Source organism: Salmo salar, chromosome 18 (genome assembly GCF_965601325.2).
Source record: "Salmo salar chromosome 18, fSalSal1, whole genome shotgun sequence".
Lineage (NCBI taxonomy): Eukaryota > Metazoa > Chordata > Actinopteri > Salmoniformes > Salmonidae > Salmo > Salmo salar.
In genome coordinates, this window is record NC_138308.1 from 67,476,466 (window position 1) to 67,503,105 (window position 26,640).

Below are 26,640 nucleotides of genomic sequence, written 5' to 3' on the forward strand. Positions count from 1 at the left end.
TTCAAAGAAAAAAGGGAATTCAAATAGAGAATCATAATTGTTTCTTCCCTGTGGGGAGTGAGTCATCAATGCTGGGTAAGCTTTAGTTCTGAACACCGAATGAGTCAAAGACGAGTCCCACAATACATATCCTCAACGCTTTCGTTTGTGATATTCGTTTTAAAGCATGTGTCTTTGGGTTACAAATACTGGGGGAAAAAGCAAAAGTCACTCACTGAAGACAGCATTGTTATGCTTTATTAATTTGTCTATGGTATACAAATATTCACACACCAAATGTTCAAAGAAATCTGCTAACGTCTCGTAAACATTCCTATGTCCTGCTCATCTATAACAATTTTTTTTTGTGGATGTAGGAATACACTATGATAGCAAATATGTCACTTGTCATATCTCTAGAATTCTGATATTACAAATGCATATCATAAAACAGAACACATTAACTTTACTCTTCAGCTTAGCTTGTCTCCTACTATGTACATTGCTAGTGACCATTCCCTTTCATAGCGTATAAGTAAACAGTGGAGAAAGAAGTTGAGAGGTAACAGGTTAGAGTAATGGTAAAATGTCCAGGAATAGCTCAGGGATGTTTACGACAGGTAAGTTAAGAGTATGGGTAAAATCTGCATATTCTTTATCACTCTTCAGTAAAAAACGTAGTCAGTCCTTGTGAACCCCCACCACTAGAAATCACATTTCTATTTAAAAAATGTCTATAAGAACTAAATAATGTAAAAACAAAGTCCAGATACTATATACAGTTGAAGTGGGAAGTTTACATACACTTAGGTTGGGGTCATTAACCTCTCTTGGGTAGGGGGCAGTATTTTGATGTCCGGACGAAAAGCGTGCCTGTAGTAAACTGCCTGCTACTCAGGCCCAGAAGGTAGGATATGCATATTATTAGTAGATTTGGATAGAAAACACTGAAGTTTCTAGAATTGTTTGAATGAGGTCTGTGAGTATAACAGAACAGAACTCATATGGCAGGCAAAAACCTTAGAAAATTCAACCAGGAAGTGTGGAAATCTGAGGTTGTAGTTTTTCAAGTGATTCCCTATCCAATATACAGTGTCTGTGGGGTCATTTTGCACTTCCTAAGGCTTCCACTAGATGTCAACAGTCTTTATGCTTCTACTGTGAATGGGAAGAGAATAAGAGGTCTTGGAATCAGAAGACTGAGGAAATGACATGAGCTCAGTGGCGCGCGCTCCCGTGAGAGTTAGCTGTGTTCCTTTTTGAAGACAAAGGAATCGTCCGGTTGTAATATTATGGAAGATTTATGATAAAAACATCCTAAAGATTGATTCTATACATCATTTGACAGGTTTCTACGGACTGTAATATAACTTTTTTGACTTTCCGTCTGAATTTACTGCGCGAGCACAGTGGATTTGGATTACTCAACTGAACGCGCGAACATAATGGAGGTATTTGGACATAAAGGATGGACTTTATCGAAACACATGAACATTTATTTTGGAACTGGGATTCTGGGAGTGCATTCCGATGAAGATCAAAGGTAAGTGAATATTTATAATGCTATTTCTGTGTTTTGTTGACTCCACAAAATGGCGGGTTTGGTTTTGATGTCTGAGCGCTGTACTCAGATTATTGCAAAGTGTGCTTTTGCTGTAAAGCTTTTTTGAAATCTGACACAGCGATTGCATTAACCTGTTGGGTCTAGGGGGCAGCATTTGCACGTCTGGATAAAAAAAATGTACCCGATTTAATCTGGTTACTAATCCTACCCAGTAACTACAATATGCATATACTTATTATATATGGATAGAAAACACTCTAAAGTTTCCAAAACTGTTTGAATGGTGTCTGTGAGTATAACAGAACTCATTTGGCAGGCAAAACCCTGAGACATTTTCTGACAGGAAGTGGATACCTGATGTGTTGTATTGACTTTAAACCTATCCCATTGAAAAACACAGGGGTTTAGGAATATTTTGGCACTTCCTATTGCTTCCACTAGATGTCACCAGCCTTTACAAAGTGTTTTGAGTCTTCTGGAGGGAGATCTGACCGAACAAGAGCCATGGAACGATGATGGCCCATTAGACACCTTGCGCGCGAGTTGATGTTGGGTACCCTCGTTCCAATACGTTATAAAAGAGTATGCATTCGTCCACCTTGAATATTATTCATGTTCTGGTTAAAAAAGGCCCTAATGATTTATGCTATACAACGTTTGACATGTTTGAACGAACGGAAATATATTTTTTCCCCTCGTTCATGACGAGAAGTCCGGCTGGCTTACATCATGTGCTAACGAGACGGAGATTTTTGGACATAAATGATGAGCTTTTTTGAACAAAACTACATTCGTTATGGACCTGTGATACCTGGAAGTGACATCTGATGAAGAGAATCAAAGGTAATGGATTATTTACATAGTATTTTCGATTTTAGATCTCCCCAACATGACGTCTAGTCTGTATCGCAACGCGTATTTTTCTGGGCGCAGTGCTCAGATTATTGCAAAGTGTGATTTCCCAGTAAGGTTATTTTTAAATCTGGCAAGTTGATTGCGTTCAAAAGATGTAAATCTATAATTCTTTAAATGACAATATAATATTTTACCAATGTTTTCTAATTTTAATTATTTAATTTGTGACGCTGACTTGACTGCCGGTTATTGGAGGGAAACGATTTCCTCAACATCAATGCCATAGTAAAACGCTGTTTTTGGATATAAATATCAACTTGATAGAACTAAAAATGCATGCATTGTCTAACATAATGTCCTAGGAGTGTCATCTGATGGAGATTGTAAAAGGTTAGTGTATCATTTTAGCTGGTTTTATGGTTTTGGTGACCCTGTCTTTGACTTGACAAAACATTACACACAACTCTTGTAAATGTACTGTCCTAACATACTCTAAATTTATGCTTTCGCCGTAAAACCTTTTTGAAATCGTAAAACGTGGTTAGATTAAGGAGATGTTTATCTTTCAAATGGTGTAACATAGTTGTATTTTTGAAAAATTTGAATTTTGACATTTATTTGGATTCAAATTTGCCGCTCTTGAAATGCACCTGCTGTTGATGGAGTGCACCACGGGTGGCACGCTAGCGTCCCACCTAGCCCCAAGAGGTTAAGGAGAAGTGTATCTATAATTCTTTGAATAACAGTTGTATATTTTATCAACGTTTATGATGAGTATTTCTGTAAATTGATGTGCTCATTCACCGGAAGTTTTGGAGGCAAAACATTTCTGAACATTACACACCAATGTAAAATGGGGTTTTTGGATATAAATATGAACTTTATCGAGCAAAACATACATGTATTGTGTAACATGAAGTCCTATGAGTGCCATCTGATGAAGATCAAAGGTTAGTGATTCATTTTAGCTGTATTTCTGGTTTTTGTGATGCCTCTCCTTGCTTGGAAAATGGCTGTGTTTTTTCTTGTCTAGGTGCTGTCCTAACATAATCTAATGCTATGCTTTCGCCGTACAGCCTTTTTGAAATCGGACAGTGTGGTTGGATTAATGAGAAGATTATCTTTAAAATGGTGTATAATACTTGTATGTGTGAGAAATTTTAATTATGAGATTTTAGATGTTTTGAATTTGGCGCTCTGCTATTTCACTGGCTGTTGGCGAGGTGGGACGCTACCGTCCCACATACCCTAGAGAAGTTAAAACTAATTTTTCAACCACTCCACAAATTTCTTGTTAACAAACTCGTTTTGGCAAGTCGGTCAGGACATGTACTTTGTGCATGACAAGTAATTTTTCCAACAACTGTTTACAGACAGATTATTTCACTGTATCACAATTCCAGTAAATCAGATGTTTACAAACACTAAGTTGACTGTGCCTTTAAACAGCTTGGAAAATTCCAGAAAATTATGTCATGGCTTTAGAAGCCTCTGATAGGCTAATTGACATAATTTGAGTCAATTGGATGTGTACCTGTGGATGTATTTAAAGGCCTACCTTCAAACTCAGTGCCTCTTTGCTTGACATCATGGGAAAAACAAAAGAAATCAGCCAAGACCTCAGAAAGAAATGTGTAAAAACTCCTTTCTAGTGAGTTTTTCCTAGCCACCGTGCTTCTACACCTGCATTGCTTGCTGTTTGGGGTTTTAGGCTGGGTTTCTGTACAGCACTTTGTGATATCAGCTGATGTAAGAAGGGCTATATAAATAAATTTGATTTGATTTGTAGACCTCCACAAGTATGGTTCATCCTTGGGAGCAATTTCCAAACGCCTGAAGGTACCACGTTCATCTGTACAAACAATAGTACGCAAGTATAAACACCTTGGGATCATGCAGCCGCCATACCGCTCAGGAAGGAGACGTGTCTCCTAGAGATGAACGTACTTTGGTGCGAAAAGTGCAAATCAATCCCAGAACAGCAGCAAAGGACCTTGTGAAGATGCTGGAGGAAACAGGTACAAAAGTATCTTTATCCACAGTAAAACGAGTCCTATATCGACATAACCTGAAAGGCCGCTCAGCAAGGAAGAAGCCACTGCTCCAAAACCGCCATAACAAAGCCAGACTACGGTTTGCAACTGCACATGGGGACAAAGATAGTACTTTTTGGAGAAATGTCCACTGGTCTGATGAAACAAAAATAGAACTGGTTTGGCCATAATGACCATTGTAATGTTTGTAGGAAAAAGGGGGAGGCCTGCAAGCTGGAGAACACCATCCCAACCGTGAAGCACGGGGGACGCAGCATCATGTTGTGGGGGTGGTTTGCTGCAGGTGGGACTGGTGCACTTCACAAAATAGATGGCATCATGAGGGAGCAAAATTATGTGGATATATTGAAGCAACATCAGTCAGGAAGTTAAAGCTTGGTCGCAAATCGGTCTTCCAAAAGGACAATGACCCCAAGCATACTTCCAAAGTTGTGGCAAAATGGCATAAGGACAACAAAGTCAAGGTATTGGAGTGGCCATCACAAAGCCCTGACCTCAATCCTATAGAAAATGTGTGGGCAGAACTGAAATAGCGTGTGCGAGCAAGGAGGCCTACAAACCTGACTCAGTTACACTAGCTCTGTAAGGAGGAATTGGCCAAAATTCACCCAACTTATTGTGGGAAGCTTGTGGAAGGCTACCCGAAACGTTTGACCCAAGTTAAACAATTTAAAGCAATGCTACAAAATACTAATTGAGTGTATGTAAACTTCTGAAAGAAATAAAAGCTGAAATATATCATTCTCTCTACTATTATTCTGACATTTCACATTCTTAAAATAAAAGTGGTGATCCTAACTGACCTAAGACAGGGAATTTTTACTAGGATTAAATGTGAGGAATTGTGAAAAACTGAGTTTAAATGTATTTGGCTAAGGTGTACGTAAACTTACCACTTCAACTGTGTGTGTGTGTGTGTTTTTTATTTTTACTATGTTCTACACTGTAGAATAATAGTGAAGATTTCAAAACGATGAAATAACACATATGGAATCATGCAAACAAAAAAAGTCAAACTATACGTTATTTGAGATTCTTCAAAGTAGCCACCCTTTGCCTTGATGACAGCTTTGCACACTCTTGGCATTCTATCAACCAGCTTCATGAGGTAGTCATCTGGAATGCATTTCAATTAACAGGTGAGCCATTCCACAAACTTAATTTGGGGAATTTCTTTCCTTCTTAATGCATTTGAGCCAATCAGTTGTGACAAGGTAGGGGTGGTATACAGAAGATAGCCCTATTTGGTAAAATACCAATCCCATATTATGGCAAGAATAGCTCAAATAAGCAAAGAGAATTGACAGTCCATCATTACTTCAAGACATGAAGGTCAGTCAATACGAAACATGTCAAGAACTTTGAAAGTTGCTACAAGTGCAGTTGCAAAAACCATCAAGCACTACGATGAAACTGGCTCTCATGAGGACTGCCACAGGTAAGGAAGACATAGTTACCTCTGCTGCAGAGGATAAGTTCAATAGTTTCCAGCCTCAGAAATTCCAGCCCAAATAAATGTTTCACAGAGTTCAAGTAACAGACACATGTCAACATCAACTGTTCAGACGAGACTGTATGAGTCAAGCCTTTATGGTCAATTTGCTGCAAAGAAACCACTACTAAAGGACACCAATAAGAAGAAGAGACTTGCTTGGGCCAAGAAACACGAGCAATGGACATACGACCGGTGGAAATCTGTCCTTTGGTCTGATGAGTCCAAATTTTAGATTTTTGGTTCCAACCACCGTGTCTTTGTGAGACGCAGAGTAGGTAAACGGATGATCTCCGCATGTGTGGTTCCCACTGTGAAGCATGGAGGAGGAGGTGTGATGGTGTGGGTGTGGTAGCCATGCAGGTTAAGGCACACTTAACCAGCATGGCTACCACAGCATTCTGCAGCAATACACCATCCCACCTGGTTTGCGCTTAGTGGGACTATCATTTGTTTTTCAACAGGACACTGACCCAACACACCTCCTGGTTGTGTAAGGGCTAATTGACCAAGAAGGAGAGTGATGGAGTGCTGCATCAGATGACCTGGCCTCCACAATCACCCAACCTCAACCCAATTGAGATGGTTTGGGATGAGTTGGACCACGCAGAATGAAGGAAAAGCAGCCAACAAGTGCTCAGCATATGTGGAAACTCCTTCAAGACTGTTGGAAAAGCATCCTAGGTGACGCTGGTTGATAGAATGCCAAGAGTGTGCAAAGCTGTCATCAAGGCAAAGGGTGGCTTTGAAGAATATCAAATATCAAATATATTTTGATTTGTTTAACACTTTTTTGGTTACTACATAATTCCATGTGTTATGTCATTGTTCTGACGTCTGCTAAATGACTTAAATGTAATGTAAATGATGTCTTCACTATTATTCTACAATGTAGAAAATAGTCAAAATAAAGAAAAACCCTTGAATGAGTAGGTGTGTCAAAACTTTGACTGGTACTGTATACATACACACTACATGACCAAAAGGATGTGAAACCCCTGCTCATCGAACATCTCATTCCCAAATCATGGGCATTAATATGGAGTCGGTCCCCCCTTTGCAGCTATAACAGCCTCCACTCTTCTAGGAAGGCTTTCCACTAGATGTTGGAACATTGCTGCGGGGAGAGCATTAGTGAGGTCGAGCAATGATGTTGGGCGATAGGCCTGGCTTGCAGTCGGCATTCCAATACATCCCAAAGTTGTTCGATGGGGTTGAGGTCAGGGCTCTGTACAGGCCAGTCCAGTTCTTCCACATCGACAAACCATTTCTGTATGGACCTCGCTTTGTGCATGGGGGCATTGTCATGCTGAAACAGGAAAGGGTCTTCCCAAACTGTTGCCATAAAGTTAGAAGCACAGAATTGTCTAGAACATCATTGTATGCTGTAGTGTTAAGATTTCCCGTCACTGGAACTAAGGGGCCTAGCCCAAACCATGAAAAACAGCCCCAGACCATTATTCCTTCTCCACCAAACTTGTGTTTCCACTGCTCCAGAGTACAATGGCAGCAAGCTTTACACCTCTCCAGCCTACGCTTGGCATTGCTCCCAGTTTGGAACTCTGTAATCAGTGTTGCAAGTGCAGACAGACCATTTTTAAGTGTTACGCTCTTCAGCACTCGGCGGTCACGTTCTGTGAACTTGTGTCGCCTACTACTTCATGACTGAGCCGTTGTCGCTCCTAGACGTTGCCACTTCACAATAACAGCACTTACAGTTGACCTGGGGCAGTTCTAGCAGGGCAGAAATTTGACCAACTGACTTGTTGGAAAGGTGGCATCCTATGACGGTGCCACGTTGAAAGCTCTTCAGTAAGGCCATTCTACTGACAATGTTTGTCTATGGATATTGCATGGTTGTGTGCTCGATTGTATACACCTGTCAGCAACGGATATGGCTGAAATAGCCGAATCCACTGATTTGAAGGGGTATCCACATACTTTTCTATATGTAGTGTTATATATATACATACATACACACACACACACAACATTAAGAACACCTGCTCTTTCCATGATTGACCAGGTCAATCCAGATGAAAGCTATGATCGCTTATTGATGTCACTTCTTAAATCCACTTCAATCAGTGTTGATGAAGGGGAGGAGACAGGTTAAATAAGGATTTCTAAGCCTTGAGACAACCGAGTCATGGATTGTGTATGTGTCCCATTCAGAGGGTGAATAGGTAAGACAAAAGATTTAAGTGCCTTCGAACGGGGTACGGTCGTAGGTGCCAGGCACACCGGTTTGTGTCAAGAACTGCAACACTACAAGGTTTTTCTCGCTCAACAGTTTCCCATGCGTATCAAGAATGGTCCACCACCCAAAGTTCATCCAGATAACTTGACACAACTATGGGAAGCATTGGAGTCAACATGGGCCGACATCCCTGTGGAACACTTTCGACACCTTGTCAAGTCCATGCCCCGACGATTGAGGCTGTTCTGAGGGCAAAAAGGGTGGGTGCTACTCAATATTAGGAAGTTTTCCTAATGTTTGCTATACTCAGTGTGTGTGTGTGTGTGTGTGTGTGTGTGTGTGTGTGTGTGTGTGTGTGTGTGTGTGTGTGTGTGTGTGTGTGTGTGTATATATAAATAAAATCCATTGAAAAACATTGGAAACACCAAGCGATTTTGGCTTCAATAGCCTACCATGTGTTGCATCTCCAATGCCTCTCCCCATACATCATTCTCATCTGTACTGTATACATTAATATTTACTCGGCGAGCAGCGGCGGTCCTTTCCCAGAAAACAGGAAAGCAGTAGTGCAACAAACTTTAGTAGTATTGTTTTTCTGAAAATAAGTGTGTCAAGTACAAGCCCCTGAACCCCAAGATAGAACACAAGTGAAATGTATTGTTTGTTTCTTTAACTGAAAAAGAACCAGAAGACATTGAGTGAGCAGGCTCATGCTTTTCACAGTTGCCTGGGCAATGGCAGCTGGCATGACCCTTTACCTTTTGACCTTTCTGTGACCTTTGAAGGCTTAACTTTGAGACTATGAGTGAGCAAAAACAATTAATTAAAAGGCATTATTGAGGTGCCCAGACAGAGCTACATTCCATCTTTGAAGAAAAAAAAGAAAAAAAAAAAAATGACTTCATCTTGATCCTTTTTTGTACCGTCCCCTCTCGCGCCCTCTGAGTAGTACTACTTTTTCTTCTTGAACAAGCTCTTGATCTTGGACGAGGACTTCTTGGTCTTGTCTCCGTTGTCACAGGAGTCCTGAGAGGAGGTACGCTGTAGCTTCTTCTCCTTGCCCCCCGCCCCCCTGCCCTCATTGTCCAGTGAGGTGAGGGATGGGTTGCGCCCCACCACCACCACCCCTGCCCCCGTCATGCCCGCGGGCAGCTGGCCCATGCTATAGGACTTCTCCAGGATGCCGTTGAATACGGCCTTGTTGCTTGCCGTCGGGGTGGTGAAGGACATGCTGTGAGACTCTGGGATGGAGCCACGGGTGAGGTCGGGTGAGCCCTTGTGTTTGTGCGAGTGTGTGTGGGAGTGTGAGTGATGCTCCAGGGCAAGGGAGGGATTGGCCGAGGAGGAAGTCGAGAGGGACGCAACACCCACTTGAGGAGGGGGTGAGTCCCGGATGTAAGTCTGAGGCTCCTGCTGGCTCAGCATCATCAGCTCCTCGCGGGAGATCTTGCGGTAGGGGGGCTCTGGGCCTGGCGTGCAGGGGTTGGCATAGGACTGTTTCCGTCCCATGGAGGAGTTGAGAGAGTCTGTGTCTGAGGACGTATCCTGAGTGTCCCTGTGACAGAGAGAGACAGAGAAGCAGGCAGAGACGAGAGAGGCAGACAGACAGAGCCAGACAAACACACACAGAGCAGACAAAGCAGACAGAGACCGAGTGTAAGATAAATAAAAATAATTACAACGCAACTAATATCAGCACACATTCAATGTCTTATACTCTAAATAAATTACCCTAAACTGATCCGGTATAAAAGAGGGCAGAGGTGGTGAAAGGTAACATACCCCTTTCTCTCGATGAAGAGGATGTGTTCTTCTTCACCCTCTGGGTGGTAGGAGAGGGGTGGGCTGGCCATAGAGAGCAGGTCAGGGTCGGCAGACATCATTGAAGGCTGCGGGGTGCTGTAGAGACTCCGGCGGGACCGACACAGGCTGCTGCTGCGCGTCAGAGGAGGCCGCATTATAGAGGCTGCTGGGAAAATACCAGAGAGAGTAGGGATGTAGGTTACACAGCCAGATGTGGTCATAACCATAGTCATACATACAGTACTCGGACATAACACACACAACTTAACACACATTTTAAATCTATTTTCGCGTTGTTGATGTAAAAATCAGACAAAGTACACTCACATGCTGTACTGACCATCATCACTTTTGTAACGCGTTACGTAATCAATTACTTACTGTATATGAGTAACGGAGTAAAGTAACGCATAACTTTGTCAACTTTTTTTATTACAGTTACTTTGTCAAACAATGAGCAATACTTTCCAAATCATATCTCTACCGGTCGTGTGTTTCCATGATCTGATCTCAACTTGTTTCTTCATTTAGTTCTCGAGCGAGCAGAGAAAGGCTGTTTGAGGGAAATGTCTATAACCAGGACCAAATCAGAATCCATGCTTCAAGATTGTTTTGTCACGCAAACTGGGATATGTTCCGGGTAGCCTCTGAAAATAACATTGAAGTATACACTGACACAGTGACTGAGTTCATCAGGAAGTGTATAGCGGATGTTGTTCCTACTGTGAATATTAAAACCCAAATCAAAATCCGTGGATAGATGGACGCATTCGAGCAAAACTGAAAGTGTGAATCACCGCATTTAACCATGCAAGATGACTGGGAATATGGTTGAATACAAACAGTGTAGTTATTCTCTCTGTAAGGCAATCAAACAGGCAAAATGTCAGTACAGAGAAAGTGGAGTCGCAATTCAACGGCTCAGACACGAGACGTATATGGCAGGGTCTACAGACAATGATGGATTACAAAGGGAAAACTAGCCACATCGTGGACACCAACGTCTTGCTCCCGGACAAGCTAAACACCGTCTTCACCCACTTTGAGGCCCGCTCCCAAGGACTGTTGGCTCTCGTTCTCCGTGGCCGACGTGAGTAAGACATTTAAACACGTTAACCCTCGCAAGGCTGCCGGCCCAGACGTCCTCAGAGCATGCACGGACCAGCTGGCTGGAGTGTTTACGGACATATTCAATATATCCTTATCCCAGTCTGCTGTCCCCACTTGCTTCAAGATGTCCACCATTGTTCCTTTACCCAAGAAAGCAATGGTTACTGAACTAAATGACTATCGCCCCGTAGCACTCACTTCTGTCATCATGAAGTGCTTTGAGAGGCTAGTTGAGGATCATATCACCTCTACCTTACCTGACACCCTAGACCAACTTCAATTTGCATACCGTCCCTATAGATCCACAGACGACGCAATCGCCATCACACTGCACACTGCCCTATCCCATCTGGACAAGAGGAATACCTATGTAAGAATGCTGTTCATTGACTACAGCTCAGCCTTCAAAACCATACTACCCTCCAACCCCACCCTGTGCAACTGGGTCCTGGACATTCTGGCGGGCCGCCCCCAGGTGGTGAAGGTAGGAAACAACACCTACACTTTGCTGATCCTCAACACAGGGGCCCCACAAGGGTGCGTGCTCAGCCCCCTCCTGTACTCCCCGTTTACCCATGACTGCGTGGCCATGCATGCCTCCAACTCAATCATCAAGTTCGCAGACGACACAACAGTTGTAGGCCTGATTACCAACAATGACGAGACAGCCTACAGGGAGGAGGTGAGGGCCCTAGTGGAGTGGTGCCAGGAAAATAACCTCTCCCTCAACATAACGAAGGAGCTGATCATGGATTTCAGGAAACAGCAGAGAGCACGCCCCTATCCACATCGACGGGACCGCAGTGGAGAAGGTGAAAAGCTTTAAGTTCTTCAGCGTAGACGATTTGAAATGGTCCAGCCACACAGATAGTGTCTTTTCAACCTCAGAAGGCTGAAGAAACAAACTTTTACAGATGCACCATTGAGAACATCCTGTCGGGCTGTATCACCTCCTGGTACGGCAACTGCACTGCCCACAACTGCAGGGTGGTACGGTCTGCCCAACGCAACACCGGGGGCACACTGCCTGCCCTCCAGGACACCTACTGCATCCGATGTCACAGGAAGGCCAAAAAGATAATCAAGGACATCAACCACCCGAGCCACGGCCTGTTCACCCCGCTACCATCCAGAAGGCAAGATCAGTACAAGTGCATCAAAGCTGGGACCGAGAGACAGAAAAACAGCTTCTATCTTAAGGCCATCAGACTGTGAAATAGCCATCACTAGCCAGCTACCAACCAGTTACTCAACCCTGCAACTTATAGGCAGCTGCAATATATACAGTTGAAGTCAGAAGTTTACATACACTTAGGTTGGAGTTATTAAAACTCGTTTTTCAACCACTCCACAAATTTCTTGTTAACAAAACTACAGTTTTGGCAAGTCGGTTAGGACATCTACTTTGTGCATGACACGTAATTTTTCCAACAATTGTTTACACAGATTATTTCACTTATAAACTGTATCACAATTCCAGTGGGTCAGAAGTTTACATACACTAAGTTGACTGTGCCTTTAAACAGCTTGAAAAACTCCAGAAAATGATGTCATGGCTTTAGAAGCTTCTGATAGTGTAATTTACATAATTTGAGTCAATTGGAGGTGTACTCAGTGCCTCTTTGCTTGACATCATGGGAAAAACAAAAGAAATCAACCAAGACCTCAGAAAAAAAATTGTAGACCTCCACAAGTCTGGTTCATCCTTGGGAGCAATTTCCAAATGCCTGAAGATACCACATTCATCTGTACAAACAATAGTACGCAAGTATAAACACCATGGGACCACGCAGCCGTCATACCGCTCAGGAAGGAGACGCGTTCTGTCTCCTAGAGATGAACGTACTTTGGTGCGAAAAGTGCAAATCAATCCCAGAACAGCAGCAAAGGACCTTGTGAAGATGCTGGAGGAAACAGGTACAAAAGTATCCACAGTAAAAATGAGTCCTATATCGACATAACCTGAAAGGCCGCTCAGCAAGAAAGAAGTTACTGCTCCAAAACCGCCATATAAAAGCTATGGTTTGCAACTGCACACGGGGACAAAGATCATACTTTTTGGAGAAATGTCCTCTGGTCTGATGAAACAAAAATAGAACTGTTTGGCCATAATGACCATCGTTATGTTTGGAGGAAAAGGGGGAGGCTGGCAAGCCGAAGAACGCCATCCCAATCGTGAAGCACGGGGGTGGCAGCATCATGTTGTGGGGGTGCTTTGATGCAGAAGGGACTGGTGCACTTCACAAAATAGATGGCACCATGAGGAAGCAAAATTATGTGGATATATTGAAGCAACATCTCAAGACATCAGTCAGGAAGTTAACCTCTTGGGGCTAGGTGGGACGCTAGCGTGCCACCCGTGGTGCACTCCATCAACAGCAGGTGCATTTCAAGAGCGGCAAATTTGAATCCAAATAAATGTCAAAATTCAAATTTTTCAAAAATACAACTATGTTACACCATTTGAAAGATAAACATCTCCTTAATCTAACCACGTTTTACGATTTCAAAAAGGTTTTACGGCGAAAGCATAAATTTAGAGTATGTTAGGACAGTACATTTACAAGAGTTGTGTGTAATGTTTTGTCAAGTCAAAGACAGGGTCACCAAAACCATAAAACCAGCTAAAATGATGCACTAACCTTTTACAATCTCCATCAGATGACACTCCTAGGACATTATGTTAGACAATGCATGCATTTTTAGTTCTATCAAGTTCATATTTATATCCAAAAACAGCGTTTTACTATGGCATTGATGTTGAGGAAATCGTTTCCCTCCAATAACCGGCAGTCAAGTCAGCGTCACAAATTAAATAATTAAAATTAGAAAACATTGGTAAAATATTATATTGTCATTTAAAGAATTATAGATTTACATCTTTTGAACGCAATCAACTTGCCAGATTTAAAAATAACCTTACTGGGAAATCACACTTTGCAATAATCTGAGCACTGCGCCCAGAAAAATACGCGTTGCGATACAGACTAGACGTCATGTTGGGGAGATCTAAAATCGAAAATACTATGTAAATAATCCATTACCTTTGATTCTCTTCATCAGATGTCACTTCCAGGTATCACAGGTCCATAACGAATGTAGTTTTGTTCAAAAAAGCTCATCATTTATGTCCAAAAATCTCCGTCTCGTTAGCACATGATGTAAGCCAGCCGGACTTCTCGTCATGAACGAGGGGAAAAAATATATTTCCGTTCGTTCAAACATGTCAAACGTTGTATAGCATAAATCATTAGGGCCTTTTTTAACCAGAACATGAATAATATTCAAGGTGGACGAATGCATACTCTTTTATAACGTATTGGAACGAGGGTACCCAACATGAACTAGCGCGCCAGGTGTCTAATGGGACATCAACGTTCCATGGCTCTTGTTCGGTCAGATCTCCCTCCAGAAGACTCAAAACACTTTGTAAAGGCTGGTGACATCTAGTGGAAGCAATAGGAAGTGCCAAAATATTCCTAAACCCCTGTGTTTTTCAATGGGATAGGTTTAAAGTCAATACAACACATCAGGTATCCACTTCCTGTCAGAAAATGTCTCAGGGTTTTGCCTGCCAAATGAGTTCTGTTATACTCACAGACACCATTCAAACAGTTTTGGAAACTTTAGAGTGTTTTCTATCCATATATAATAAGTATATGCATATTCTAGTTACTGGGTAGGATTAGTAACCAGATTAAATCGGGTACATTTTTTTTATCCAGACGTGCAAATGCTGCCCCCTAGACCCAACAGGTTAAAGCTTGGTCGCAAATGGGTCTTCCAAATGGACAATGACCCCAAGCATACTTCCAAAGTTGTGGCAAAATGGCTTAAGGACAACAAAGTCAAGGTATTGTAGTGGCCATCACAAAGCCCTGACCTCAATCCTATAGAACATTACTGGGCAGAACTGAAAAAGTGTGTGCAAGCAAGGAGACCTTACAAACCTGACTCAGTTACACCAGCTCTGTCAGGAGGAATGGGCCAAAATTCACCCAACTTATTGTGGGAAGCTTGTGGAAGGCTACCCGAAACGTTTGACCCAAGTTAAACAATTTAAAGGCAATGCTACCAAATACTAATTGAGTGTATGCAAACTTCTGACCCACTTGGAATGTGATGAAAGAAATAAAAGCTGAACTAAATAATTCTCTCTACTATTATTCTGACATTTCACATTCTTAAAATAAAGTGGTGATCCTAACTGACCTAAGACAGGGAATTTTTACTAGGATTAAATGTCAGGAATTGTGAAAAACTGAGTTTAAATGTATTTGGCTAAGGTGTATGTAAACTTCCGACTTCAACTGTACATAGACATGGAATCACCGGCTACTTTAATAAATGTTTACATACTGCGTTATTCAATTCATATGTATACACTGTATTCTATTTTACTATATTTCAACCAATGCCACTCTGACATTGCACATCCTAATATTTATATATTTCTTAACGCCATTCTTTTACTTTAGATGTGTGTGTATTGTTACATATTGTCACCTAGAAAGATGTTATTTTCTATGGTAGAGTAGGTCAGGGCATGACAGGTTTTTTTTCTCTATGTGTAAATGGGTTTTGTTTCACCTCTGTGTCACGGTTTGTTGTTTTTGTCTTTCAGTTTATTAATGTATTGCATAGTTTCACAGTGTAAATAAAAATGTGGAACGACACACACGCTGCACCTTGGTCCTCTCATTCCTACGACAACCGTGACAGAATCACCCACCAACAAAGGACCAAGCAGTGTGAACAGGAATGGACTTGGGAGGAAATTCTGGATGGGAAAGGACCCTGGAGTCAGGCTGGGGAGCATCGCCGTCCGAAAGAAATCGAGGCAGCAAGAGCGGAGCGGCGATACTACGAGGCACTATATCAACCACAAGGCAAGTGCGAGAGGCAGCCCCCCATTTTTTTTTGGGGGGGGGGGGGCACACGGGGAGATTGGCAGAGGCAGGTTGGAGACCTGAGCCAACTCCCCGTGCTTACCGTGGGGAGCGAGGGAAGAAGCAAGCACCGTGTTATGCGGTGATGCGCACTGTGTTGCCAGTGCGCATTCACAGTCCGGTGCGATCTGTGCCCGCGCCCTGCATTTGCCGAGCTAGGTTGAGCATTCAGCCAGGAAGGGTGGTGCCAGCTCAGTGCTCCTGGTCTCCAGTTCGCCTTCTCGGTCCAGGATATCCTACGCCGGCGCTGTGCACTGTGTCGCCAGTGCGTGTTCACAGCCCAGTTCGTCCTGTGCCAGCTCCTCGCGTTTGCCGGGCAAAAGTAAGCATCCAGCCAGGACAGGTTGTGCCAGCTATACGCTTGAGACCTCCGGTGCGCCTCCACGGCCCAGTATATCCTGTGCCTGCCCCACGTACCCGGCCTCCAGTGAGTCTATCCAGCCTGGTACGTCCTGTGCCTGCTCTTCGCACTTGCCCTGAGGTGCGTGTTACCAGTCTGGCGCCACCTATGCCAGCCCCACGCATCAGGCCTCCAGTGCGCCTGCGCAGTCCGGAGTGTCCTGTTCCTACTCCCCTCACTCGCCCTGAGGTGCGTGTTACTAGTCTGGCGCCACCTATGCCAGCCCCACGCATCAGGCCTCCGGCGGCGGCAGTTCCCTACAGCCCGGAACCCCCGCCATAGACAAGTTACCCACCCTGCCCTCCCTTTTTTTGGAGGGGGGTTGTGGTTGTTTTGGGGGGGTACTGTCACGTACTGACCATAGAAAGATGTTATTTTCGATGGTAGAGTCGGTCAGGGCGTGACAGGTTTTCTTTTCTATTTCTTTGTTTAGGTTCTAGTTTTGTATTTCTATGTTGGGGTTTTGTTTGGGATGATCTCCAATTAGAGGCAGCTGGTCCTCGTTGTCTCTAATTGGAGATCATACTTAAGTAGGGGTTTTTCCACCTGGGTTTTGTGGGTGATTCATTTTGAGTTGTGTATGTTTCACCTCTGCGTCACGGTTTGTTGTTTTTGTCTTCCAGTTTATTCATGTATTGCATAGTTTCACAGTGTAAATAAAAATGTGGAACGACACACACGCTGCACCTTGGTCCTCTCATTCCTACGACAATCGTGACACATATTACTGCTTTGTTGGAGCTAGGAACACAAGCATTTTGCTACACCCGCAATTGCATCTACTAAATATGTGTATGTGACCAATAAAATTTGATTTGGAGAAATGTCATGATAGCTGCTGTCCATAGAAATGTATAGAGAGCATACCTCTGATCGTTGCTATTGATCACTTCTGTGATAGCAAAGCCCATTGTGGCCTTTCCCATCTAGTTGCAAGTGAGCCCTCTATACATCTCTATGGGTCCGTGTGCCTGCGGTCTATAACCAGAACTGGAGGCTCGAGAAAATATTTTTAATGCAAAGATAGGAAATCTCGACAGATGTTTGGTTTACAGTATATATGGCTAATGAAGCAGCCCATATATAGCGCAGCTTTTGAAGACTAGCACAGGAAAGTAGCACCACAGATGAAAAGAGAAACTAGTGATGGTATTGCAACTACTAATATAACGTGTTACTTTCTACATAAAGTAATATTGCAAAGTAGCGTGTTACTTTGGTTCAATGTAATGAGTAACACGTGATCATACACTCACACACTTTACAACTCTAACTGGAGTATTTGCATTTCTGTAACAACCTCCATACTTACAGGTGAATTGTGGAATGATTGGAGGCGTGTCCTCGTCGAGGTCGTCAACCCCGCCGGCGATGGGGTAGGGGGGCACAGAGACGCGGGGCATGACCACCCAGCTGTGGTCAGAGTAAAGGGTGGCAGTCAGGCTGGGCAGCCCAGAGTTGTGCACCAGGGGGAAGCCACACAGTTTCTCAATCTGCTGCCAGCGGTGGAGACGCTCCCTCAGGCAGGCCGTCACCTCCGACAGGGACTTCCTGGAACAATTAATCAAATCAAATGTGTTTATAACGCCCGCTTTATATCAGTAGTTATCACAAAGTGCTTTTACAGCCAACAGACCTAGACCCAAAAGAGCAAGCAAAAGAAGCAGCACTTTGATTGGTAAGGAAAAACTCCCTAGAAGGAAGAAACCTAAAAAGGCACCCAGCTCAGATGGGAGGCCCATCCTCTTCTTGCTGTACCAGGTAAACTGTCTTTTTCCAGACATTACCCTTTGGTTTCTGTGCCTATACCACTAATTCATGGACAACAACTTATTGTAATAGGTACAGTGGGGGAAAAAAGTATTTGATCCCCTGCTGATTTTGTACGTTTGCCCACTTACAAAGAAATGATCAGTCTATAATTTTAATGGTAGGTTTATTTGAACAGTGAGAGACAGAATAACAACAAAAAAATCCAGAAAAACGCATGTCAAAAATGTAAAAAAATTATTTGCATTTTGATGAGGGAAATAAGTATTTGACCCCTCTGCAAAACATGACTTAGTACTTGGTGGAAAAACCCTTGTTGGCAATCCCAGAGGTGAGACGTTTCTTGTAGTTGGCCACCAGGTTTGCACATATCTCAGGACGGATTTTGTCCCACTCCTCTTTGCAGATCTTCTCCAAGTCATTAAGGTTTCGAGGCTGACGTTTGGCAACTCGAACCTTGAGCTCCCTCCAGATTAAGGTCTGGAGACTGGCTAGGCCACTCCAGGACCTTAATGTGCTTCTTCTTGAGCCACTCCTTTGTTGCCTTGGCCGTGTGTTTTGGGTCATTGTCATGCTGGAATACCCATCCACGACCCATTTTCAATGCCCTGGCTGAGGGAAGGAGGTTCTCACCCAAGATTTGACAGTACATGGCCCCGTCAAATGATGCGGTGAAGTTGTCCTGTCCCCTTAGCAGAAAAACACCCCCAAAGCATAATGTTTCCACCTCCATGTTTGACGGTGGAGATGGTGTTCTTGGGGTCATAGGCAGCATTCCTCCTCCTCCAAACACGTTGAGTTGATGCCAAAGAGCTCCATTTTGGTCTCATCTGACCACAACACTTTCACCCAGTTGTCCTCTGAATCATTCAGATGTTCATTGGCAAACTTCAGATGGGCATGTATATGTATTCTTGAGCAGGGGGACCTTGCGTGCACTGCAGGATTTCAGTCCTTCACGGCGTAGTGTGTTACCAATTGTTTTCTTGGTGACTATGGTCCCAGCTGCCTTGAGATCATTGACAAGATCCTCCCATGTAGTTCTGGGCTGATTCCTCACCATTCTCATGATTGTTGCAACCCCACGAGGTGAGATCTTGCATGGAGCCCCAGGCCGAGGGATATTGACAGTTCTTTTGTGTTTCTTCCATTTGCGAATAATCGCACCAACTGTTGTCACCTTCTCACCCAGCTGCTTGGCGATGGTCTTGTAGCCCATTCCAGCCTTGTGTAGGTCTACAATCTTGTCCCTGACATCCTTGGAGAGCTCTTTGGTCTTGGCCATGGTGGAGAGTTTGGAATCTGATTGATTGCTTCTGTGGACAGGAGTCTTTTTTACAGGTAACAAGCTGCAGTTAGGAGCACTCCCTTTAAGAGTGTGCTCCTAATCTCAGCTCGTTACCTGTATAAAAGACACCTGGGAGCCAGAAATGTTTCTGATTGAGAGGGGGTCAAATACTTATTTCCCTCATTAAAATGCAAATCAATTTATAACATTTTTGACATGTGTTTTTCTCGATATTTTTGTTGTTATTCTGTCTCTCACTGTTCAAATAAACCTATCATTAAAATTATAGACTGATCCTTTATCAGTGGGCAAACGTACAACATCAGCAGGGGATCAAATACTTTTCCCCCCCACTGTATTGACACCCTAGGCAGACTGACATATGTGGGGATCCTGATTTACAAGCATTTTGCTACACCCGCAATAACATCTGCTAAACACGTGCATGTGACCAATAAAATTGTATTTACTTGTCTCGATCAGTAATCAATAGTTAGTAAATCCCCAAGTCTTTCACATCAATTCAGCTCATGGACAAAGACATATGGATGAGGGTGATAAAAAACTATGTGGGTGAGTGTGCGAATTTGTCTATGGGTCTGTTGTGTGAATGCTTGCGTCCGTGTGTGTTATCCTACTTGGCCTCTAGGATCTTGTGGTCCACTTCATCCAGTGATGAACCGTGGGCGACGTGAAGTGTTCCAAACACAGAACTCCTCTTCTTTTTGATTTTCTCTGCCTGAAACCCATTTGAAAAATTACTATAATATACTATGCTCTAAATACTATAGTATTGCTAGATTTATATACTATAGTATGCATTGTAGTGTTCTTGCAGAAGTACACTATAGTATTCACTGTAGTGTTTTTGTAGTATTTACTGTATTGTTTTTGCATAAGCACACTGCAGTATTTACTGTAGTGTTTTTGGATATGACTGTAGTATACTATAGTATTCACTGTATTCACTGTAGTGTTTTTGTGGGCATGTATGTAGTAAAGTTTATTATAGTATAAATACTGTAGTATTACTATAGTAAAAACGATAGTGTACTGTATACTATAGTAACTATTGCAGTGTTTTTATTGCTGTAGTATTTACTATATAGTGTTTTTTGTTTTATTTGACATAGAAGTGTGGGAAAATACTAAGAGAAAATGTTCCATAACCTGTAAGACCAGAGACTGAATGGATAGTTCAGAGCTTCTGCTCTTTTCTATAACCTGTAGGGAATACAATATGTGGTCTATACTTGGCATATCGGTTTCTCACTCATGGGTGCCACAAATTGGGATATGGGGGATGAGAATGGGTGGAGCATATTCACATTCAATAATGTAGTATGACTATAGTTAAAAACAGTGTTTTAGCGGATATTACTGTAGTATTTACTAGTTTTTTTTGCGGATAATACTGTAGTATTTAATATAGTGTAATACAGTGTACTACAAAATTCAATAGTAAGCACTACACATGATCGAGGGATACTAAAGTGTAGTATAGTATTCTACATGATAACCCGGGTAGTTTGGCTCCTGGATGCTGAAAGCCGTGGTATATTGCCCATATACCACACCCCCTCGGCTTTATTGCTTAAGTATATTACAGTTTATGTGGGAACAAAGACATACACACTATATGACTATTATAACACCATCATCACTGAATACATAGCATTCAATATTTGCTCTCTATACTACAATAAAACATCAGTGCCTTATCTTTTCAAATATCTGCCCAGTTTAGCTGTTGTTCATGAATAAAGTAAACCGTGAAACATCTCGTCAAGACCACAATCTGTTGGCTGGAGCAATAACAGACTGATATGCAGGCAATCCTACATCCACTGATATACACTACATGGCCAAAGGTATGTGGACCACCCTTCAAATTAGTGGATTTGGCTATTTCAGCCTCCCCCGTTGCTGACAGGTGTATAAAATTAAGCATGCAGCCATGTATTCTCCATAGAAAACCATTGTCAGTAGAATGACCCTTCTGAAGAGCTCAGTGACTTTCAACGTGGCACCGTCATAGGATGCCACCTTACCAACAAGTTTGTCAAATTTCGGCCTTGCTTGAGCTGCCCCAGTCAACTGTAAATGCTGTTATTGTGAAGTGGAAACGCCTAGGAGCAACAATGGCTCAGCTGCGAAGTTGTAGGCCACACAAGCTCACAGAACGGGACCGCTGAGTGCTGAAATGCATAGCGCATAAAAATCATCTGTCCACGGTTGCAACACTCACTACCGAGTTCCAAACTGCCTCTGTAAGCAATGTCAGCACAAGAACTGTTTGTCGGGAAGTTCATGAAATGGCTTTCCATGGACGAGCAGTCGCACACAAGCCTAAGATTACCATGCGCAATGCCAAGCATTGGTTGGAATGGTGTAAAGCTTGCGGTATTGGACTCTGGAGCAGTGAAAACATGTTCTCTGGAGTGATGAATCATGCTTCACAATCTGGCAGTCTGACGGATGAATCTGGGTTTGGCGGATGCCAGGAGAACACTACCTGCCCGAATGCATAGTGCCAACTGTAAAGTTTAGTGGAGGAGAAATAATGGTCTGGGGAGATTTTTCATGGTTCAGGCCCTTAGTTCCAGTGAAGGGATATCGTAATGCTACAGTATTCAATGACATTCTAGACAATTCTGTGCTTCCAACTTTGTGGCAACAGTTTGGGGAAGGCCCTTCCTGTTTCAGTATGACAATGCCCCCGTGCAAAAGGCAAGGTCCATACAGAAATGATTTGTCGGGATCGGTGTGGAAGAACTTGACTGGCCTGCACAGAGCCCTGACCTCAACACCACTGAACACCTTTGAAATGAATTGGAACGCCGACTGCGAGCCAGACCTAATCGCCCAACATCAGTGCCCGACCACACTAATGCTCGTGGCTTAATGGATGCAAGTCCCCGTAGCAGTGCTCCAACATCTAGTGGAAAGCCTTCCCAGAAGTGGCTGTTATAGGCTGTTATAGCAGCAAAGGGGGTACCAACTCCATATTAATGCCTATGATTTTGGAATGAGATATTTGACAAGCAGGTGTTCACATACCTTATGCCATGTAGTGTACAATACAGTGTCCTACAGAGACTAGTTGTATCAATAAGTCTTCAAATTGGGCCAAGATGTCAAATGTGACCACATCTACTTTAATGAGAGCAACATATTGCTGTGTCTCAGTGTTTGTGCTTCCACAGCTCCACAGTTAATTGACTTCTGGAATTGCCTGATGAGTCATTCTCACTGCAAGTTATAAAAGGCAAAACAAACAATGCAATTAAAAAGTAATTTAGCTGTGTTTTTGTGTGTGTGTGTGTGCCTCTATGTGCATGTGCATATTTTCAGACATTTTCAAATGCTTATTTTCCATACTGCACTTCAAAATGTAACTCAACTCACTTACAAATTCACAACCCAATGAACCAACCTGTTACATCCTCAAAATCACCCTAAAACCTGCTCCTACTTAAACTTGACACCGTCTCCTAGGAAGTGATGTCATTTGGTCTCCAGGAAGTTACCTCTTCCTTAGCGACAGTGAGCTGTAGTTCTGCGCTATGTTTCTTGATGTTGTAGTATTGGACCTCCACCTCGTGGGTGAGTTGTAGCCACATCTGTAGGGCCTCTGGGATCGACCACTCTGTCTGCATCTCCTTCTCCGCCCGCTTCAGGGCCATACGCACCTGGAGACAGGAGGGGGGGGGGACACATTTAGGCGTCGCACACGCATGGGATAATATGAAATCTTGGAATAAAAGTGTATTGTACTGTATTATAAGTAGTCTCTCTCGACAGATGGGTTGCCTCCCACAATGTTGCAATGTTCCGGCTTACACGTTTGTTCAGAAACAATGTTAGTTTGGCATTGAGGAACTATGTCACTGCCCTATCTGCTTGTTGCCCACGTAGCTAGCAAGATGGAGATCACAGATGTTATTTTTAATGAGTGCATTTTGCAAGTGGCTAGTTTGCATCAACTACCTTTGTTAAAAACTCTGTTTCGAATCATGACGTTCTGGCATGTCCGCCTCGTGATTTGTTGATACAGCTATCTGTTTGAAGACGATGCTCCCCGGGAAAAGTATTTTTTATTTTTCAAAGTTACTAAGAGGTTCCGTCATTAATCCCAGACCCTAGTCACTGCTGTTGCCCAGTGTCTGGGTTTCTGAGACTAGTACATAAGGAGATGTTATTATGCGATGCGCAGGGGAACATTGACAAATGCTTCACTGTGGAATATTATGTTATACACAGAGGAATAGTATTCTATGTGTGGTATACATTTGACCTGAATTCTACAGGCATTCATCTTACTGTGAATGGAGACTGCATTGTACTGTATGCTACACAAGGGGGCAGTATTTCACATGACACAGGGAGATGGGATTTGATGCTCAACAACGGGACAGTATTCTTTGTAGAGTAGCAATGGGAGGGAGGGAATGTTACCGGTAACGAAATGTACCAGTAAACGACCTGATTTTTTTTTAACTTTCAAGGATTTTTGGTAATTTTCATAACATGTAAAATATCAAATGATAAAATAAGATGTTATAAATTTGAAAAAATAGAACATTATCCTAAATATAACCCATCAACTTGGTGAATACAGTTGCCGTTTAATATGAGGGTTTCAGCATGGAATACTTTATATTCGTACACGCATTTATTTAATTTACTATGTCAATATGTCTTTGTTGTAAATGTTTTGTTGCCAAACTGGTGGCAGTTGTGAAGTAGTCAATAGTTGGAGTAGTTGCAGAGTTAATTGCAAATGATGTCATTGTTGATTCAAGTGTTTTTTCATGAATTATTCAATTTGCTCTTGAACCATATGGTCTATCCACTAGAAACTCATGGAAAATATGGACACAGATATAATGATTAAGAAAAAAAACATTTTATGATGATGAAAATAAAATCAACTCAAAATAATTAATATAATAAATTACCAAAGTTTCCATAAATTACATGTTACTTACCAAAATTGCTGACAATTCCAGTAACTTTGGTAAATTACTGGTAGTTTTGCTACCTTAATTATGTGCAACGCACTCTCCATGGTTCCTACCTGCACCAGCTCCTCCTCAGCATATTTGAGGCGGCTGAGCTCACACTCTGCCCCCTGGCGAAGCTCACGGAGGCGGTACGACTCCTTCTTGGCCCCACTGATCTCATCCCTCATCTTCTGCTCCAGGTTCTGTTTCTCGACCGCCACCGTGCGGTTCTCCTCCTGGGCCTTTTCGAGGCTGGAGGGGGGTGAGAGAAAGAGAGACAGGGTTAGAACCTTTTAGATAATGTGATCACTTTAAGCTAAATTAATTTAACTTAATTCTTCAGACTGCATACCACACACCAAACATTTACATTTTTACATTTTAGTAATTTAGCAGACGCTCTTATCCAGAGCGACTTACAGTAGTAAATGCATACATTTCATACATTTTTTTCTGTGCTGGCCCCCCGTGGGAATCGAACCCACAACCCTGGTGTTGCAAACACCATGCTCTACCAACTGAGCTACAACATCAGAGCCATTTGAGCCAATAGACAACTAAACCTGTGTATGCCATTTGTAAATAAATATTTAAAAAAAAATTGTAAACCATTTGCAAATCAACTATAAACCATCTTTAACCACCTTTTACAAACAATTCATAAACAGCATCAGGCTACATACCGTCCCTGAAGGTCCATGAGGCTCTGCTCAGCACTCTGCAGGCTCTCCAAGTCCTTCATCATCTGACTCATGTGCACCTTGGAAGACTTGTTCTGTATGTAGGCGAACCAGCAGCCCCCCATCCCGATCACTATAGATACCATCAACACAAAGTCCTTCATCCAGTTGTGTTGTGGACCTGAGAGGGAGGGGGAGAGTAAGTGAGTGAGGAAACACCCTGGGCAATTTACGTCATCCTTCCAGGGTCATGTCCTGGGTCTTCTGAATTAACTTCAAGATTACCATCAAATTCGTGTAAATTGCTAAATGTTTTATTTATTTAGACTAATTATGTATAATATATATCCATGATTCTTGCAGAATATAACTGAGCTTAGCTCAACTGTCATACCCCATCAGAACCCAAAACATAAGCTTGTTTTACTCCAATGTTTGTAAACAATGTTAATGCAAACAGCCTCAAAACATTGATAAAACTGTATTTTTTATATCATGGATGGTCAGTCCTTGCATCCATAGCCCTGTCTATGAATTTGAGGTTACATTTCTCCAGACCCATCCCTCAGTTAATTTGTTATTTTTTACCCATCCACCACCACCCTTCTTCTGAGGACACAAATAGTTGGTTTTGCAGCTATTTTGATATACACACCCCAACTCATTCAAGGGTTTTTCTTTATTTTGACTATTTTCTACATTGTAGAATAATAGTGAAGACATCAAAACTATGAAATAACACATACGGAAACATGTAGTAACCAAAAAAATCGAAATATGTTATTTGTGATTCTTGACAGTAGCCACCCTTTGCCTTGATGACAGCTTTGCACACTCTTGGCTTTCTATCAACCAGCGTCATGAGGTAGTCACCTAGAATGCTTTTCCAACAGTCTTGGAGTTTCCACATATGCTGAGCACTTGTTGGCTGCTTTTCCTTCACTCTGCGCGGTCCAACTCATCCCAAACCATCTCAATTGGGTTGAGGTCGGGTGATTGTGGAAGCCAGGTCATCTGATGCAGCACCCCATCACTCTCCTTCTTGGTCAAATAGCCCTTACACAGCCAGGAGGTGTAATTTGGGTCATTGTCCTGCTGAAAAACAAATGATAGTCCCACTAAGCGCAAACCAGATGGGATGGCGTATTGCTGAAGAATGCTGTGGTAGCCATGCTGGTTAAGTGTGCCTTGAATTAAAAAAATAATAATAATCACTGACAGTGTCAACAGCAAAGCACACCCACACCATCACACCTCCTCCTCCATGCTTCACAGTGGGAACCACACATGCGGAGATCATCCGTTTACCTACTCTGCGTCTCACAAAGACACGGTGGTTGGGAACAAAAATCTCCAATATGGACTCATCAGACCAAAGGACAGATTTCCACCGGTGGTATGTCCATTGCTCATATTTCTCAGCCCAAGCAAGTCTCTTCTTCTTATTGGTGTCCTTTAGTAGTGGTTTCTTTGCAGCAATTCAACCATGA

At 42.6% G+C, this 26,640-nt stretch overlaps 1 protein-coding gene across 2 annotated transcripts in view; it reads right to left on the reverse strand.

The window, feature by feature from the left end:
• Positions 1–219: 219 nt before the first annotated feature.
• LOC106577483 (stromal interaction molecule 2) overlaps positions 220–26,640 on the reverse strand; it is a 105,546-nt gene continuing 79,125 nt past the window's right edge. The window contains exons 6-12 of one of the 2 annotated variants that reach the window (XM_014155506.3): positions 25,154–25,331; positions 24,545–24,722; positions 22,995–23,156; positions 20,103–20,203; positions 17,719–17,957; positions 9,927–10,110; positions 220–9,699 (exon numbers count right to left, since the gene is read on the reverse strand). In XM_014155506.3, the coding sequence (XP_014010981.1) occupies positions 9,096–9,699; positions 9,927–10,110; positions 17,719–17,957; positions 20,103–20,203; positions 22,995–23,156; positions 24,545–24,722; positions 25,154–25,331 (1,646 nt within the window). In that variant the 3' untranslated portion in view covers positions 220–9,095. Of the gene's footprint in view, positions 9,700–9,926; positions 10,114–17,718; positions 17,958–20,102; positions 20,204–22,994; positions 23,157–24,544; positions 24,723–25,153; positions 25,332–26,640 lie in introns of both variants that reach the window. The other variant, XM_014155505.3, reaches the window with a different exon arrangement.